Below are 19,459 nucleotides of genomic sequence, written 5' to 3' on the forward strand. Positions count from 1 at the left end.
ACTCTTGAGAGTCCCTTGGACAATAAGGAGCTCAAAGGAGTCAATCCTAAAGGAAATCAACCCTGAATATTCATTGGAAGGACTGATTGTGAAGCTGAAACTCCATTACTTTGGCCACCTGTTTCAAAGAGTTGACTCATTGGAAAAGACTCTGATGCCACCAGAAAAGACTGAGGACAGGAGGAGTAGTGGGGGACAGAGGATGAAATGGTTGGATGGCATCATCAACTCAATAGATGTGAGTTTGAGCAAACTCAGGGAGATAGTGAAGGACAGGGAAGCCTGGCCTGCTGCATCCATGAGGTTGGAAAGAGTTGGCCATGTCTTAGCAACTAAACTACAACATAGTTTGTTTCCTTAAGAAACAATTGGTAATCTTTGAGGGTCAATTTTTTGGTTAAAAAGTCCTGAAACCCAGTAAGTTATGTATATCTGGGCTGGGTACTCTTCACTTCTCTCTCTTCTGTTGATTTCATAAAGTAAGGATTTTCTGCCATTTTGTGTCTTATGAAAGGACTAAAGGGCACTCCAGTTGAGATATACCCCATTTTCCCGGTCATTACTTGCTCTTCATATGAAATGACTTATTATTCTGTTACAGACTAAGGAGACTCTCCTAGTGTGAGCATATTCCGTATCAGAAGGGAGTTTGGCATCCTTACTGATTAAGAGGTTTCTGCAATGTGATTAGGAGAAGGCAATGGCACCCCACTCCAGTACTCTTGCCTAGAAAATCCCATGGATGGAGGAGCCTGGTAGGCTACAGTCCATGGGGTCGCTACGAGTCGGACACAACTGAGCAACTTCACTTTCACTTTTCCCTTTCATGCACTGGAGAAGGAGATGGCAACCCACTCCAGTATTCTTGCCTGGAGAATCCTAGGGATGGCGGAGCCTGGTGAGCTGCCGTCCATGGGGTCGCACAGAGTCAGACACGACTGAAGCGACTTAGCAGCAGCAGCAGCAGCAATGTGATTACTCAGGAGCAGATAGAAGAAAACAGTCTAGAAATGACACAAAACTAGAGGAATCCACAAGAACAGGAGACGCACAGCAATGCAAAGAGAGATTGCAGAATTCAATGGAATAGAGCATTTTAATGTGGGCTACATGGGAAAACACAAGAAAGATTTAAAAACATATTTCAAATCTAAATCATTTTTCTGTTTCTCAGTTATACAAACTGAACTATTATTTTTAAAAATCTTGGTCAGTTCTAAATAACTGCACTACTTTGTGAGTCTCTGTTCACTAGGATAAATCATATTGTGTGGCTTTGAAAGGGAAAATTTTTAGCAATTTTGTTTTAGCTTGTGAATTCACAGGAGGGAAGTAGTTCTGAGAGCAAAGCTTCAAAGATTTAATATAAGATAAACAATTCTTTTCATCATGCTTACTATCAAATATAACAGAACTGCAGGCAGAATAATTCATTTTAATATTAAAATAAAATCAAGCACAGCTTCTTTAGTCTGATTACTAAAGCATGTGAAAATACTGAAGGCTAAAAAAATAAGTAACAATTAGTTACAACTTGAAAAGAGCAAAGAAAATGTGTTGAGAATTTATAGATAGATTTTTCTGTCATTTACATTATAATGTTATCTCAGTCTTTGGATAAGTCAAAGAAATAAAATAGTCATTTAAAAGAAACTTTGAAAAATGCAAAGCATGAGAACTTTGTTATGATGATTTTGGGAAGGTGAGAAAGATCTTAGTTCTTAGTTGTCCACATTAGAAATAACTTAACATTCTTTCATTTAACAAAGTATTCATTGAGCACCTGATATACTTGACCCTGCTTTAGGCCCTGGAGTTATAGCACTGATACAGGGCAGTGGGGAAAGGAAGTTTGGAAGTGCCAACCAACAGGAGTGGTTTTGCAGTTTTATATATGGGAGTAGGAGAGGACCTCATGGGGAAAGGTGACAGTAAAGACATAGCTGTTTGGAATATGTGAGATTGAACCATTGGGGAATTTGAACCATGGGCCTGGGGAAGAGCAGTCCAGGTATGCTGAGTAGCAGGTACAAATGCCCTGGGGAAGAAACATGCTTCAGTATTCAAGGTATAGAAAGAAAATCATTGCAGCTGGAATGGAGTGATTTAGGGAGTCTGCCTGGGAAATCCCATGGACAGAGGAGCCTGGCAGGCTACAGTCCATAGGGTTGTAGAAGAGTCCAACACGACTTAGGGACTGATTACAACAGGCATGAGGTGAAGCTGGAGAGGTCAAGGGTGGTACTTGGCTATCATTGTAAGTAGAATGAGATTCCTTCTCCAGAGGGATATGAGAGAGGAATGATAGGATCTGACTTTTATTCTCAAAGGACTATTTTGGATGCCAGGTTAGAAAAAGACTAAAGAGATATAAAGCAGCAGTCCCCAACCTTTTTGGCACCAGTGTCTGGTTTCGTGAAGACAGTTTTTTCATGGATTAGGAGGTGAAGGGATGGTTTTGGAATGATTCAAGAACATTACATTTATTGTGCACTTTATTTCTATTATTATTACATCAGCTCCACTGCAGATTGTCAGGCATTGGATCCTGGAGGTTGGGGGCTCCTGATATAAAGGTAAAATGAAGGAGACCTACTGAGAGGCAACAGCAGAAATTCAAGTGAGAAAAGATGGTAGCTTGATCCAGTGGTGGTAGTGGTGGTGGTAAAACACAATGGGATCCTGGATTCATTTTGCAAGATGAAACTGACAGAATTTATTGATAAATTGGGATGTAGTTTGTGAGAGCAGTCAAAAGAACTCTAAAGATTTTAACCTGAGCAACTAATAGGATGCAGGTGTTATTTAGAGGTGAGACAGACTGCCAAAGAAGCAGGTTTAGGGGGACAATAATCAGAAGTTTGACTGGATGTATGTTAAGTCGTGATGCCTATTGAATTTCTACTAGAGTTGTTGAGTAATCAGTTGTACATATTACTGGATTTTAGGGAGACTTTCAAGTTGTATTATAAATACAGAAGGAAATGACATGTAAAGGGTATTTAAAGCTACAGGCCTGGCAATAAAAAGAGAAGAGGGACTGCCCTGGTGGTCCAGTGGTTAAGACTCTGTACTTCCAATGCAAGGGGCAAGGGTTTGAACCTGGGTTGGGGAGCTAAGATCCCACATCTGTGAGGTGAGGCAAAGAAAATATTCTTGAAAAAAGAGAAAGAGATGAGTTCCAGGGCAATGTTAAGAGATTAGGGGGCAGAGAACAACCAGGAGGAGACATGACTTCATTATTAACAACTTTCCTTTCAAGGGCATTGGCAACATACAGGCCCTAGTGGCCCTAACATGTAGTCACTCAATTGTGTCCGACTCTTTGTGACCCCAGGGACTGTAACCTGCCAGCCTCCTCTGTCCATGGAATTCTCCAGGCAAGAATACTGGAGTGGGTAGCCATTTCCTTCCAGGGGATCTTCCCCACCTAGGGATTGAACCCCGGTCTCCTGTGTTGCAGGCAGATTCTTTACTGTCTGAGCCACCGAGGAATTCCAAGCAGTTTTCAAATTTTGAAAGGATTCACTTTCTCATTTTCCATTTACTCATAACTTGGTCCAAATCTTCAACCCTTACTCTTACTCACTCCCCTGCTTTATGCTTTCATCACACTCATTTTGAATGTACTTATTGGTAGTACAACTTCATTGGAGTGTAAAATGCATTTTTGAAAACTGTCAAAAGTAATTTGGGGGTTTAGCTAATGAATAAAATGGGTGACCAGGTTGGTTAATACTGTTTTTGATCAAACATTAGGCATGACCGTTGAATAATATCAACAAGTTTATTGTGTGGTTTATCTGCAGATCTAAAAGCAGTGTCGACAGGCAAGTTCTTAAAATGTCTTCAGCAATGACGTTACTGAAATATATGTATAGTTTCCAAGAGGACTATTTCCAATTGTCCATTATATGTCATACATATATATAAATTCTGTTAAATTGATTAACATTTTTTCTTAAATACACTTTATCATGTATATTTATATAGATTCTTAAAGTCCATGAACACACATATCGCTATAAATAATATCTAACCTAATTTTCATTTCCCAGCCTAAGACTGTCTTAAACAACTGCTATTCTCAGTTAAGTGGATTAACTTACTAAAGCAATTGAAAATAATTATTTTTAATGAGTAAAAGTTCTACAAAGTGCATTTAATAATATTTGCCCAGTTCTTATAAAAATTGCTGATTGCAAACAACACAGATTTACAGACAAGCATCTTTGGATGTCTGGCTAATACTAAATTTATCAAGGATGTATTCCTTGAAAATTATGCCAAATATTTTTCAGTGAACAAATATTTATCAAATGCTAGTATGTTCCAGATGCACATCATGTTGAGAAGAGTTTGCTCCTTTTAGTCCTTCCAAGCGCATCCTTAGAGATTTATATGCACAAAGGAGAGAGCCGAAGTAGTGCTTCTGACTTTTGCCACTTCAGTGGATTCTCTGGGGAGTTTCGCCATGTGGAGGACTATTCATTTTACTAGGCTAGTGGAAGACCAGAGAAGCTAGTGAGGCTTAGTGTTACCCTTGCCACTTACTGCATCCAGATTCAGACCTTTAATCATTAAGGGTGACTCAGATATTCAAGCTGGATTTAGAAAAGTCAGAGGAACCAGAGATCAAATTGTCAACATCTGTTGGATCATAGAAAAAGCAAGAGAGTTCCAGAAGAACATCTACTTCTGCTTCATTGACTATGCTAAAGCCTTCGATTGTGTGGATCACAACAAACTGTGGGAAATTCTTAGAGATGGGAATACCAGACCACCTGACCTGCCTCCTGAGAAATCTGTAGGCAGGTCAGGAAGCAACAGTTAGAACCAGACATGAAACAATGGACTAGTTCTAAATTGGGAAAGGAGTACGTCAAAGTTGTATATTGTCACCCTGCTTATTTAACTTCTATGCAAAGTACATCATGAGAAATGCTGGGCTGGGATGAAGCACAAGCTGGAATCAAGATTGCTGGGAGAAATGTCAATAACCTCAGATATGCAGATGACACCACCCTTATGGCAGAAAGTGAAGAGGAACTAAATAGCTTCTTGATGAAAGTGAAAGAGGAGAGTGAAAAAGTTGACTTAAAATTCAACATTCAAAAAACTAAGATCATGACATCCAGTCCCATCACTTCATGGCAAATAGATGGGGAAACAATGGAAACAATGAGAAACTATTTTCTTGGGCTCCCATATCACTGCGGATGGTGACTGCAGCCATGAAATTAAAAAGTGCTTGCTCCTTGGAAGAAAAGCTATCACAAACCTAGACAGCATATTAAAAAGCAGAGACGTTACTTTGCCAACAAAGATCCATCTAGACAAACCTATGGTTTTTCCAGTAGTCATGTATGGGTGTGAGAGTTGGGTGATAAAGAAAGCTGAGCACCGAAGAATTGATGCTTTTGAACTGTGGTGTAGGAGAAGACTCTTGAGAGTCCCTTGAACTGCAAGGAAATCCAACCAGTCCATCCTAAAGGAGATCAGTCCTGAATATTCATTGGAAGGACTGATGGTAAATCTCCAATCCTTTGGCCACCTGATGCGAAGAACTGACTCACTGGAAAAGACCCTGCTGCTGGGAAAGATTGAAGGCAGGAGGAGAAGGGGATGACAGAGGATGAGATGGTTGGATGGCATCACTGACTCAATGGATATGAGTTTGAGCAAGCTCCAGGAGTTGGTAATGGACAGGGAAGCCTGGCGTGCTTCAGTCCATAGGGTTGCAAAGAGTCAGGCACGACTGAGAGAGTAAACTAACTGTGACACAGAAAGCTCCCTCTCCTAATGACATGGTCCAACTGCCATCCTTGGAGAAGGAAATAGCAACCCACTCCAGTATTCTTGCCTGGAATAATCCTGTGGACAGAGGAACCTGGTGGGCTGCCGTCCATGGGGTTGCACAGAGTCGGACACTACTGATGCGACTTAGCAGCAGCAGTTGCCATCCTCGTCTCTCTGATTTGACCCATCTTCAGGAAGTAACAGGGTATAAGAGAGCAGTTTTTGGTTTTCCTTAGAGGCTAACTACCATTCTTGGTTCTGGAGGTGCAAAGAGGGGATGTCCCTGTTATTGGAAAAATTATTACTTTTTGAGGGAAGAAAAGTATCTTTGAGCAATTACATCAGAATATGATAAGTGTTAAAAGTACTGAGTGGGAATCTGTGAGAAAATTACTTCTCTGGCTTCACAGAGAAGGTGTTGGCACTATTCAAAGAGATGAGTCAGCCTTCTACGAAGCTTAGCTTGATGAGACAGATGTAAACTGTTGGGACATAGCTTTTTTTTTTTTTTTTTTTGGTTCTCAATACTCTAGCTATGCCGGACTTGACTTGTCCTGACACTTCACTTTGAATATAGTCTGACTTTCATTCTAGGACTTTACCTGTGAAATATGTTCTAGCCTTTCCACCGAGGATCACCATTATACTGTACACTGAACATACTGAATACTGCAATTGGCTCATTGTTCCTCACTGATGCTTGGTGGCTGGCCCCATTCCTCTCACAAGTGTTGACATTAATTGCTTAAAGGAAGAAAGTTATTTCTAAATTTAGGTTTACATGTTTCTTATTAGATAAGAGAAACTCACGATGTTTTTCATGTGCTTCACAAGTATGGTCAGCTTCGTGTCTTCATAGGATATGACTAACTGCACTTTAGGCTTCTTGTCAGCAAACTTCTCACCTGATGAGACAATAGAATTTCAGTGAGTTAAATTGGAAGTGGCTGATCATGGGATGGGGGCTTCCCAGGTGGCTCAGTGGTAACGAATCCGCCTGCTTACACAGGAGACGTGGGTTTGATCCCTGGGTGGGGAAGATCCCCTGGAAGAGGAAATGGGAACCCACTCCAGTATTCTTGCCTGAGAAATCTCATGTACAGAGGAGCCTGGTGGTCTACAGTCCATGAGGTTGCAAAGAGTTGTACATGATTGAGCATGACCACATGATACACTGAACATTCAAAGACTAAAACTAAAATACACTCCATGTATTTACCTCATCTCTTCCTTTCCAGTTCCACGGCACCTAGTTCAGATGCATATGCATCTTTTGCCTAAATTGCTAGAACACTCTCTTCCCCATCCCCAGAAGCCAAATGTAACCCATATTGTACACAATTACCAGTATAATCTTCCTAGGGCAACTTTTATAAAATTACTCTTTCAATCAAAGTACTGTTCATAGCTTTCCATTGCTTATGAAAAAAATTCTGAATTTCCCGGCTTCATGTTATTGCTTCTTATTGAGTCCCTGTTTGTTTTATTTCCCGTTAATATTATTTCATACTGCAGTCCATATGCTCAATTCTAGAGACATGCTCTGCTATTTCCTTCCAGACAGCGCTCATATTATTCCCTTTATTTGAAATGATCTCTTTCCACTGTTTCTGCCTGTTGAATTTTTACCTTTCTATAAAGCCGAATTAAAATGCAAAATAGTTTCTGTGGTCACCTCCCTCTGAACTTCACTAGCACATCCCTTATCACTTATTATTTATATCTTAATTATTACCTTACCTGTCTCAATTTGCTTAGTGGATTACAATCTCCCTTAAGGCTTACTTTTTTCCCCTCTCTCCCCAAAGGATATGTAAATCAGTGCTTGCTCCATAATGTTGCACTAAACGTCTATTTAATGACAAAAGTAAACCTCAATTTTCTTTTCAAGTTATATAATAGCATTCCAACATTAAAATGAAGGCTTCAGTTTTTTAATTAAAAATTTCCAGTTTATAGCCCAAGGATTAAACATAATTCACAGTTTTCTAATATTTCCCTTGGTAATCGCTGGTTGTATGTTCTCTGAGGGAATTCAGAGAGAAGAAATTTATTAATAATAAGTAATTTGGCAGTGTCTTGTTGTGGGCTCATTGGGGTCTAGCCCTAACGTTTGAATATTAAAGCTAAGTGGTATGTTTCCTCTCCCAAAGCCTTTTACATGTTTATTAGAATCACTTACACATTGTAAACAGGTAATATTAATTATTAATAGTTTTCATGTTAATGTGGATTATTGACATTGAAATAATTAAAATTGACATCGAGTGTTTCTTACCACTAAGATGACAATTATGTAGATAAATAAAGAATTCTTCCTAAGAATATCTTGATTACAGTGGTTGAGTGACACGGTGAGTCTGCGATACTATGAGGTGATTCTGACTGTATTACCTGGGTAAACTGCATTTCATAATTAAAAAAGGTCGTTGAACTTTTGGTATGAGGACGCTAAAAAATGCTGATACTTTCTGATGAACAGTGAACATTATTTTTGAATTAAAGAGTGAAAGGATTATTAGACACATTAATTAGAAACTTAATGTGTTGAATTAGAGGAGCATTAATTCAATGATAGATTAGCATGAATTTATGGATGAGTGTCTAAATGATAACCATACAACTGTTACTTGAATTGACAAGAGGATCAGTTCAGTTCAGTTCAGTTGCTCAGTTATGCCTAACTCTGTGACTCCATGGACTGCAGCACGCCAGGTTTCCCTGTCCATCACCAACTCCCAGAATGTATTCAAATTTATGTCCATCGAGTTGGTGATGCCATCCAACCATCTCATGCAAGATTAGTAACCAGAGTATCCATCAAAACACGTCAGAGTTTAGAACCCACTGGAAATGCCAGCCACTAGGAAGTCACTGACTCAATGGACATGAGTTTGAGCAAACCCAAGAAGATAGTGAAGGACGGGGAAGCCTGGCGTGCAGCAGTCCGTGGGGTTGCAAAGAGTCAGATACGACTTAGCGACTAAACAACTGCAACACAGGAAGTCTCTGTAGTCAATGTAATAATAGTAGAGGTGCTTAGTATTTCTAGAATTCTTATCGTATGCCAATGTTGGGCTCAGAGTTTCACATACATAACTCACTAAATCCTCACAGCAAATCTCTAAAGTTTGTGTTTACTTCCATTTTACACATGAGGAAATTAAAGTGTTTGGTCCAAGCTTATGCAGACAATTAATGGTACCAGGTCAAATGATCTCTACAGCCTGTTTTTGAATATCATGCAGTAAAGGGTAGATGAAGAGTCTGTAACCTAAGGGGAAAGACTTTAAATGAAGAGCCCAAAGAGGGAGGTTTTTTTTTTTTTTTTCTTTTTATCTTTTTTTGACTACAGGGCATAGAAGATCTTAGTTCTCCTACCAGGGATCCAACCTGGGCCCCTGGCATTGGAAGCTCAGAGTCCTAACCACTGGACCATCAGGAATCCTGAGGGAGACTTGAGAATAGCTTCAGATGGACAAGAAGATGCCAGAATATTTTGATTTTTCTGTTTCAAGTTATTCTGGGGGAATCTCATCATGCTTAATCTAACCATTTATATTAACCCCAAGAACTGTTAAAATAATGTCGATCCAAAGAATGACCATGTTGAAATGCTTGAATACATGCCATACAGCAGATAATACAGGGCTTATTATGTGTAATGTGTCCATTAATGTTAAAAAATGGCGTTTTAAAATTTAACTTCCTTTCAGCTGATAATATATTCATATGATTCAAAAGTGAAAATACATTTTCAAAGTACACAGTAAAAAGTCTTCCTCGCATTCCTAATACCTATCCAGCCAGTTATCCCATTATTATTTTATTAGTTTTGCAAGTATTCCTCCAGAGGGACACATATTCTTCCAGAATTTCTCCATTTAAGTAAATATGAATAAGTATTTTTATTCTTCCCTCTTTTCCTCAGAAAGAATAGCATATTTACTATTCTGCACAACCATCTTGGAGATACTTTCATATTAATAATACAAAGCTTCTTTATTTTTTATATATACTTTCAGAATATTCCATCGTAAGGAAATACCATAATTTATTTAACAATTTACCCACTGATGGGCAAGTCGGTTGTTTCCAATGCTTTCCAGCTGTTACAAACCATGCTGCATTAAATAGCTTTGTGTGTGTCTCATTTTGTATCCCTGTACAAGTATTATAGGATAAATTTCAACAACAGAATTTCAGGGTCAACGGGTATTGGCATTTGTAATTTTGGTAAATATCGCCAAACTGCATTCCATGAAGTTTGTACCAATTTGCATTACCACCAACAGTGTATGAGTGCTTGCTGATTCATAACCAAGCTTGTTACTTAAATTTTTGAATTTTTGCTGACCTGATGAGTTAAAAAAGGATCACTGTAGTTGTAATTTGCATTTTTCTTATGAGTGACATTGAGGATTCTTTCATTTCGTTAAGAGCCACTTGCATTTTGTTTTTGTTTTCTGGAGGTTTAGATTTATTTATTTATTTGTTATTGTATTCTTTACACTGTTTTATATTTGGTCATTTTTTTAAACTAATTCATAGGAGATGGTAGCATGTTAAATACTTGCAAATATTTCACCCATTTTGTCACTTATCTTCACTTTTTTGAACTTTGCTACAGTGTTTTATATCATGCAGAATTGTTAATGGCTTCTGAACTTGTTGTTGTTCAGTTGCTCAGTCGTGTCTGACTCTTTGCGACCTCATGGACTGCAGTACGCTAGGCTTCCTGTCCTTCAGCATCTCCTGGAGCTTGCTCAAATCATGTCCATTGAGTTGGTGATGCCATCCAACCATCTCGTTCTCTATCATCCCCTTCTCCTCCTGCCTTCAATCTTTCCCCGTATCAGAGTCTTTTCTAATGAGTCGGCTCTTTGCATCAGGTAGCCAAAGTAATGGAGCTTCAGCTTCAGTATCAGTCCTTCCAATTAATATTCAGGATTGATTTCCTTCAGGATTGTCTGGTTTGATCTTTGTGCAGTCCAAGGGACTCTTAAGAGTCTTCTCCAACACCACAGTTCAAAAGCATCCATTCATTGGCACTCAGCTGTCATAGCTATAGCAGCTCATACCAAGATTAAAAAGAATTTTTTCATGTTTTCTTTGTCACATATATGATTTAATTATTTAAAAAAAATTTTTTTTAAATTTTTTTTTATTTTTTATAAATTTATTTATTTTAGTTGGGGGCTAATTACTTTGCAATATTGTAATAGTTTTTGCCATACATTGACATGAATCAGCCATGGGTTTACATGTGTTCCCCTTCCTGGATTTAAAGTCTTTCATTCACTTGGTATTTATCCTGGCATATGGTATGAAGTATACTATGCCAACATTCTTTGTTGTTTTCTCTTACTGGTTTGGGCACCTATTAAATTCCTGAATATATTTGACTCTATTTATGGACATTCTATTATGTTTTACTTGCTCCTGTACTTATGCACTGACATCACACCATTTTAATTATTGAGACTCTGTAATGTGTTTTTATATCAGATAAGGCAACCTTACCTCTTTGTTTTGCTAAGTTTTCCTGATTTTTCTTTGTTTATTTTTGTTTATAAACTATAGAATTAGCCCATGTTGTTAAAAATAAATCTTCTGGAGATCAATCAAGATGGTGGGGTAAGGGGATGTAGAGCTTACCTCCCCTCAAGAACATATCAGAAAATACATCTAAATGTGGAACAAATTTCACTAGAAATTGGCAGAAGGACTCCTATACAATCAAGGCTGTAAAAAAGATATACATGTAATCAGATAGGAAGGAAAGAAAAGAGATTGAGTTGGGATCTTTACTCCTGGGAGAGACTCAGAGGAAAAGGGAGAATTCATTGGCAGAGACCTGCCCTGGGAAGTGAGCAGTGAGAGCTATGGATTGGGCACCCCAGTCTTGGGAGAAGTACCCGCTTGGCTGGTTGGGGGACCACTGGCACTAACAGGGGGGCTGTGAGAAGCCTGGAGTCTGCTCCTGAGGAGCACATGCGCACTGGCTTGCCCCCAGGATGGGCAGAAGGAGGTGGTCAAGTGGCTGCTGGGTTTCCCACAGCCACCTCGGTGCATGTCCCAGCCCCAGTCGAGTGAATATTCCAGCCCCATTCACTCTTCACATCACGGTGTGGTGTTGGATCTAGGGCGGCTACTACTGAGGAGAAGACATAACTTAGGGATCCAGAGACTACCCAGACCCAGGGCAAGTCTGGTGGGGTGGCAGTGGCCATGGTTGGTGCTTACTCAAGCCGTGCATCAGAAGCAGCCCAGAGCTCTGAGAGCAGCACTTCCACCCCAGCTCACGCCCCAGTACATGCTGAGTGGCCATGTGGGGCCCTGCCTGCCCTGTGGTGTGGCTCCACAGTGGAAAGGAGGGTGGTGGAGGCTGGGGGCAGTGACTGACTGTGAAGGATGAAGAATACTTGGACCTCAGGCTGCAACTGAGCTAAGGGACACAATTGCAGGTGCTTGCACAGGCAGTGTGGTGCAGAAAGCTTGGACCTCTGCTATGGCTGACACAAGCTCATAGCTTGCATGGGTCCCCTTGCTTCAACACTCCCCAACTCTGGGGCAAAGGTTTCAGTGTGGGGATAGGGGAAAACCCACACTTAAAGGCACCTGTGGGTTTTCCTTGGTGGCTCAATGGTAAAGAATCTGCCTGCTAATGCAGCAGACACTGGTTTGATCTCTGATCCAGGAAGATCCCACATGCCTCGGAGCAACTAAGCCCATGCACAACTACTGAGCCTGTGTGCTGCAACTACTGAGGCCTTTGCACCCTAAAGCCTGTGCTCCACAAGAGAAGCCACTGCAAAGAGAAGCCCGCATGCCACAACAAGAGAGTAACCCTGCTTGCCGTGACTAGAGAAAAGCCTGAGTAGCAAGGAAGACCCAGAAAAGGCAAAAATAAATAAATAAGTAAAACTATTTTAAAAAGGCACCTGCCATTTTTTAGCACTTGACTCCAGCTCCAGCCCTTCCATTTCCAGTTTCACCCCCTACCAAGGGGGTGGCTGTCATCACACCCTGACTAAAGATGTGATTTGCACCCATGTCAAATCCAGCTCTCCCATTAAAGCACTGAGTGTGTGCAGTCTGAATAGGGATGTTCCCACATAAGAACACCCCTTCAAGACTGCAACAGGCAACTGTTTCACACTAAATTGCCTGCGAAAAATTTACAAAGAACTAGAAAATATAAAAAAGACTCAATCAGAAATGAAGAATTCAATAGCCTAAATTAAAAACACACTAGAAGGAATTGATAGCAGATTGATAACAGAAGAAAGCATGAGTGATCAATGAAACCAAGAGTTTTTTGAAAAAATAAAACTGATAAACATTTTTCCAGGTTCACCAAGAAGAAAAGAAAGAGGACCCAAATAAACAAAATAAGAACTGAAAGAGGAGATACCATAGAAATACATACTGATACCATAGAGATACAAAAAAATCATAAGAAAATACTACCAAGAGTCAGATGCCAATCAATTGAATAACTTAAAAGAAATGGACAATTTCTAGAAACATACAACATGTCAAGATTGAGTCAAGAAAAATAGATAATTTGAACAAACCAATCACCAGTGGTGAAACTGCATTTGTAATTTAAAAACTCCCAGCGAACAAAAGTCCAGGACCGGATGACTACATAGGGGAATTTTACAAAACATAAAAAGAAGGACTAATGCTTATCTTTCTCAAACTATTCCAAAAAATTGAAGAGGACAAAAAACTCCCAAGTTCATTCTACTAGGCCACCATTAACCCTGATACCAAAACCAGACAAACACACTACAATAAAAGAAAATTACAGGCTAATTTCTTTGATGACTATAGATGTAAAAATCCTTAATAACATACTAGAAAAGTGAATTCAACAATATATAAAAAGGATCATACACCACGATCAAGTTGAATTTATTCCAGGGACACAAGGATGGTTCAACATTGACAAATCCATCAGTGTGATATACCACATTAACAAAAGGAAGAAAGGATAATAATTACATGAGCATCTTAATAGATGCAGAAAAAACATTTCACAAAATTCAACATTTATTCATGATAAAAACTTTGATCAAAGTGAGTACACAGGGAACATATCTCAACATATCTTCTTGCTCAGTTGCTCAGTCGTGTTTGACTCTTCGAGACCCCGTGGACTGTAGCCTGCCAGGCTCCTCTGTCCATGGGATTTCCCAGACAAGAATACTGAAGTGGATTGCCATTTTCTTCTCCAGAGGATATTCCTGACCCAGGAAGTGAACCCTCTCTTGCATCTCCTGCATTGGCAGATGGATTCTTTACAAAGTGCACCACCTGGGAAGCCCACGTATCTTCTTAGACATAATAAAATTCATTTAGGACATGCTGACAACTAATATCATATTCAACGGTGAAAAGCTGTGTTCTAACTTCATGGCAAATAGATGGGGAAACAGTAGCTGACTTTACTTTTTTGGGCTCCAAAATCACTGCAGATGGCGATTGCAGCCATGAAATTAAAAAACGCTTACTCCTTGGAAGGAAAGTTATGACCAACCTAGACAGCATAATAAAAAGCAGAGACATTACTTTGCCAACAAAGGTCTGTCTAGTCAAGGATATGGTTTTCCCAGTAGTCATGTATGGATGTGAGAGTTGGACTATAAAGAAAGCTGAGCGCCATAGAATTGATGCTTTTGAATTGTGATGTTGGAGAAGACTCTTGAGAGTCCCTTGGACTGCAAGGAGATCCTACCAGTCCATCCTAAAGGAAATCAGTCCTGGGTGTTCATTGGAAGGACTGATGTTGAAGCTGAAACTCCAATACTTTGGCCACCTGATGTGAAGAGCTGACTCATTTGAAAAGACCCTGCTGCTGGGAAAGATTGAGGGCAGGAGGAGAAGGGGACGACAGAGGATGAGATGGTTGGATGGCATCACCGACTCAATGGACATGGGTTTGGGTGGACTCCGGCAGTTGGTGATGGACAGGGAGTCCTGGCATGCTGCGGTTCATGGAGTTGCAAAGAGTCGGACAGGACTGAGCGACTGAACTGAACTGAACTCATATATTTACTTTTACCTTTATCCATTTTTTTTTTCTTTTTGTCTTCCTTTGGTTTGTTTTGTGGCTCTTATTCTAATTATTCCAATTTCCCTCTGAGCATTGCTTTATCTTTCTCTTGTAGTTTTCTGAGATGTGCTTTTTCATTATTGCTATTCTTTGTAAGTTTTGTAAGTTTGATTTGTAAGTCCTTTTGACCCGAAAGTTGTTCAAGAGAACTTACTTTTTTAAACATTCAAACTTAAGTATCTTTTAGCTTTATGAATTTGTCCATGGGTGTCTCACTGTATTATCTCATGATTAAGGAATATGTCTTATGCGATTTCTACCTCTGAGCATTTATTGAAATTAATTTCCTTTGTGACCTAATATATAGTCTATTTTCATGAATATTCCATGGGCTCTTGAAAAGAAGATATATTCTCTATTTTCAGAATAAGAGTTTGATATAAATTACAGTTTGCCTCATTAATGTTACTATTTAGTTTTTCTATGTATTGCTTATTTTTTTCTACTCAATCTTTCAAAAATCAAGAGAAGTAAATTAGAATATCCTATTACCAGTTTGTTTTTGTGTGTTTTTCCTTGTATGTTCCATAATTTTTATTTTATACATGTTGCAGCAGTTGCTTATATCTTTATTGAGAATTATACTTGTTATAGTCTAAAGTTCCATTCCTGTTTAATTCAAGTTTTCTGGGACTAAATTGCATTTGTTTTTATATATTACTGTGACTTTTGATTTTCATGTTCTTTCATTGCTTAATATGTGTGTGCTCAGTTGCTCAGTTGTGTTCAATTCTTTGGTGACTCCATGGACTACAGCCCACCAGCTCCTCAGTCCATGGAATTTTCCAGGCAGGAAGACTGGAGTGCGTTGACATTTCCTACTCAGAGGATCTTCCTCACTCAGGGATTGAACCCATGTTTACTTGTCTCCTGTAGTGGCAGGAGGGTTCTTTACCACTGAGCCACCTAGGAAGCCCCATTGCCTAATATACCTATGCCTATATTTTAATTTTCAGTCTTCTAAAATCATTTTGCTTTAGGTGTATTTTTACATTAAACATAGTTAGAATTTTCCCTGTCACTCCTACAGGAATTTTCTTAATAGATGAGTTATATTTATTGATATAGTAGATATATGTATATTTATTGATATATATTTTTTCTCTTCATTTTTATTTTTATTTATTGATATAATAGATATATTTTCTCTTTGTTCTTATTAGATTATTAAAGAAATAGCCTGCGCCGCGGTCACCACCGCTGCTGCGCTTGCTGGCTGGCCCGGTGAGGGCGCCTGGCTCCCGCCGCAGGAGAGGACCACCAGGGCCACCACCACCACTTCGGCCCTGGCCCGGGCCACGGCCCCGGCCCAAGCCCCCTGCCCTGTCGGGCGATGAAGTATCACCACGAAGCGCTGGGGGTGCGGCGCGACGCCAGCGAGGAGGAGCTGCAGAAGGCCTTTCCAAAGCTGGCCCAGAAATGGCACCCGGGTAAAAATCTGGATAATGCCGCAGAAGCAGCTGAACAATTTAAACTAATCCAAGTGGCGTATGATGTGTTGAGTGACCCTCAGGAAAAAGCGTGGTATGATAATCATAGAGCAGCTCTGGTTAAAGGTGGACGTGATGGAGAATATCAAGATGACAGCTTAGATTTGCTTCACTATTTCACTGTGACCTGCTACTCTGGTTATGGCGATGATGAAAAGGGCTTTTATACGGTGTACTGTAATGTTTTTGAAATGATTGCAAAGGAAGAACTAGCATCTGCTTTAGAAGAGGACATGGAAGATTTCCCAACTTTTGGAGACTCCCAGAGTGACTATGATACGGTAGTCCACCACTCTACGCTTACCAGCAGAGCTTCTGCACTCAGAGAACTTTGCTTGGAAAGAAGAATATGATACACTGCAGGCTTCAACCCGCTGGGAGAAAGGAGCCATGGAAAAAGAAAACAGAAAGATTTGAGACAAAGCGAGGAAAGAGAATGAGCTTGTCCGTCAGCTGGTTGCTTTCATCCGTAAAAGGGATAGAAGAGTGCAGGCTCATCGAAAGCTTGTGGAAGAACAAAATGCAGAGAAAGCGAGGAAAGCCGAAGTGATGAGCCGGCGGCATAAGCTAAAACAGGCCAGGCTGGCAGAGCAGTACAGGAGCACAGCTGGATGGCAGTGGCTGACTTGAAGAAGGAGCTCAGGGAGATGGAGGCGCAGTATGAAAAGCAATTTGGAGATGGATCAGGAGGCGCAGTATGAAAAGCAATTTGGAGATGGATCAGGTGAAGATGAAGCGGAAGAACCTTAGTTCAGAGAAAGACAGGGTGGTAAAGACAGCGACGAGGCCGAGGAAGCAGAACTTTATGATGGCCTTTACTGCCCCGCGTGGGATGTCTTTCAAGACCGAAAAGGCTCCGAGGAATCATGAAAAATCAAAGAAGCATCAGGAAATGGCTGCCTTGTTAAAACAACAGTTGGAGGAGGAGGAAGCAAATTTTTCAGGACCTCAAACTGGTGAAAACAGTCTGAATGCCAATTCCGAGGAGGAAATGGAGGATGCGCCAAAACAAAAGCTTTCTAAAAAACAAAAGAAAAAGAATCAGAAGCCAGCACAGAACTGTGATGATAATTTCAATGAAAATGGAACTGGAGAAGGAGTAAAGGTTGACCCAGAAGATACCAACCTAAATGAAAACGGTGCCAAAGAATTGGAAGATAGTCTCCAAGAAAATGTTGGGGTCACAGAGACTGTGGAACTGTGCAATGACCCCAAATTGAAGCTAAAAGTGTTTCTAAACCCAAAGGAAAGAAAGCCAAAGATACTAAAATGTCTGTCAGAGTACCTGCTGAAGCACAGACAATGAGTGATGTGCTTATCAGCTGTACAACCTGCCACAGTGAATTTCCATCCCTGAATAAACTTTTTGATCATCTAAAGGCCACTGGTCATGCAAGAGCACCTTCATCCTTAACATCTTTAAACAGTGTAACAAATAGTTGAAACAAAAAAGAGAAACCTAAAAATAGATAGAAATTCTGCCAATACTTTTTCCTTTCAATTGTGTCTAGATTTTGAAACCAAAAACTGAAGTGAAATCATCTAAAGAGTTGAAATTTCAGTGATTTGCAATTTATTGTGTTGTGAAAGATTATTTTTTATCTTGTAAAAGCATTTTTTTTGTTTACTATATATATTTTTAAACATGTCATTAGTGACTGAATTCTACTTTTGCCATCTGAAATTGACTTGAATGTCTCAAAACAGGTAAATATTGTAAAGTATGCATTCTTGACTTTTGTTGGCTCATGGGGACAGAAATATACAAGGAGAATTAACTTATTTTAACACATAAAAAAAGAAATCTAACTTTTAATACTGATTTTAAAGAAAGTCTTTCACAAAGTAATTTGCTTTATGTACTTATGATATTTATAGAAGTTTTAATTTTTGTTCTAGTGGTTATTTTATTTAATATTCTTGGACTTTTATCTCTTTTGACAATATTTCTTTCCTAATAGGAGCAAAGATAAAATTAGTGTGATGATCTTTCTCATCTACTTTGATCTACCACCCAATTACATTCAATGTTGTGATCTTTCTCAGTGTTTTTCTAACACTAATATTACATAAGCTAAGATTTTTTATTGCTTGATTTGTTACACTTTAAGTGATATCTTTTGACACAGAGCTATTAGAAACGTGAGGTAATTAGAGAAAGTCTTTTCTCATCTTGTTTTCATCTTTTCCTTCCTATATCAGCCACAAGCAAGTCTAAAATAATCTTCTAATTACATGAGATTATATGAGATGCTATAGCAAAGTGTATATTTTAAAACTTTCCAACCCCATGAACTGTAGGTGGCCAAGCTCCTCTGTCCATGGGATTCTCCAGGCAAGAATACTGAAGTGGGTTGCCATTTCCTTCTGCAGGGGATCAAACCCAGGTCTCCCATACTATAGGCAGATTCTTGACTGAACCACCCTCCCACCAGGGAAGCCTAATCTAAAATAATCTTCTGATTAAAAACATGAGATTATATGATATATTGTAGCAAAATGTATATTTTAAAGCTTTCAGTGGAAAATTTCAAAAACAATACAAGTATTTATTTACAAGCAATCCTAACTCTTCACCTCTTGTCCTTCCACATCAATAAAATTTAAATTCAAAACCTGGGTAACATGGACTTCTCCAGTGGCTCAGTAGTAAAGAGTCCAGCTGCCAATAGTGTAGACTTGGGTTTGATCCCCAGGTTGAGATCTCCTGGAATAGGAAATGGCAAACCACTCCAGTATTCTTGCCTGGGAAACCCCACGGACTGAGGAGCCTGGCGGGCTACAGTCCAGGGAGGTCACAAAAAGTTGGCTGTGACTGACTGACTGAGCATACTTGCATGAGTAACATACTTCAACCTGTATACAATTGGTCTGGGCTTTGCCAGAAGGAGCAGCTAGAACATTAACCAGAGAGACCTTGCCATGGAGACTGTGTGGCTTCAAGCTTTCTTTTAAATTAACATCTCAAAGGAAAAGTAGTGATGTAAGGTAATGATTGAAAGTTCCTCTTTGTAATCATTTATAATTATCAATGGCATCTAAACAT

At 39.5% G+C, this 19,459-nt stretch overlaps 1 protein-coding gene and 1 pseudogene across 2 annotated transcripts in view; one reads left to right on the forward strand and one right to left on the reverse strand.

Annotated features, from left to right (window-relative positions):
• The window catches only part of PIK3C2G (phosphatidylinositol-4-phosphate 3-kinase catalytic subunit type 2 gamma), a 387,527-nt gene that overhangs the window by 25,748 nt on the left and 342,320 nt on the right, over positions 1–19,459 (reverse strand). For both annotated transcript variants that reach the window (XM_081592337.1, XM_081592336.1), the window contains one exon: positions 6,610–6,704. In XM_081592337.1, the coding sequence (XP_081448463.1) occupies positions 6,610–6,704 (95 nt within the window). The remainder of the gene's footprint in view (positions 1–6,609; positions 6,705–19,459) is intronic.
• LOC145546195 (dnaJ homolog subfamily C member 21-like) lies at positions 16,257–17,886 on the forward strand (annotated as a pseudogene).

This window comes from Giraffa tippelskirchi, chromosome 4 (genome assembly GCF_054371585.1).
Source record: "Giraffa tippelskirchi isolate mGirTip1 chromosome 4, T2T-mGirTip1v1.2.pri, whole genome shotgun sequence".
NCBI classification, from domain to species: Eukaryota; Metazoa; Chordata; class Mammalia; order Artiodactyla; family Giraffidae; genus Giraffa; species Giraffa tippelskirchi.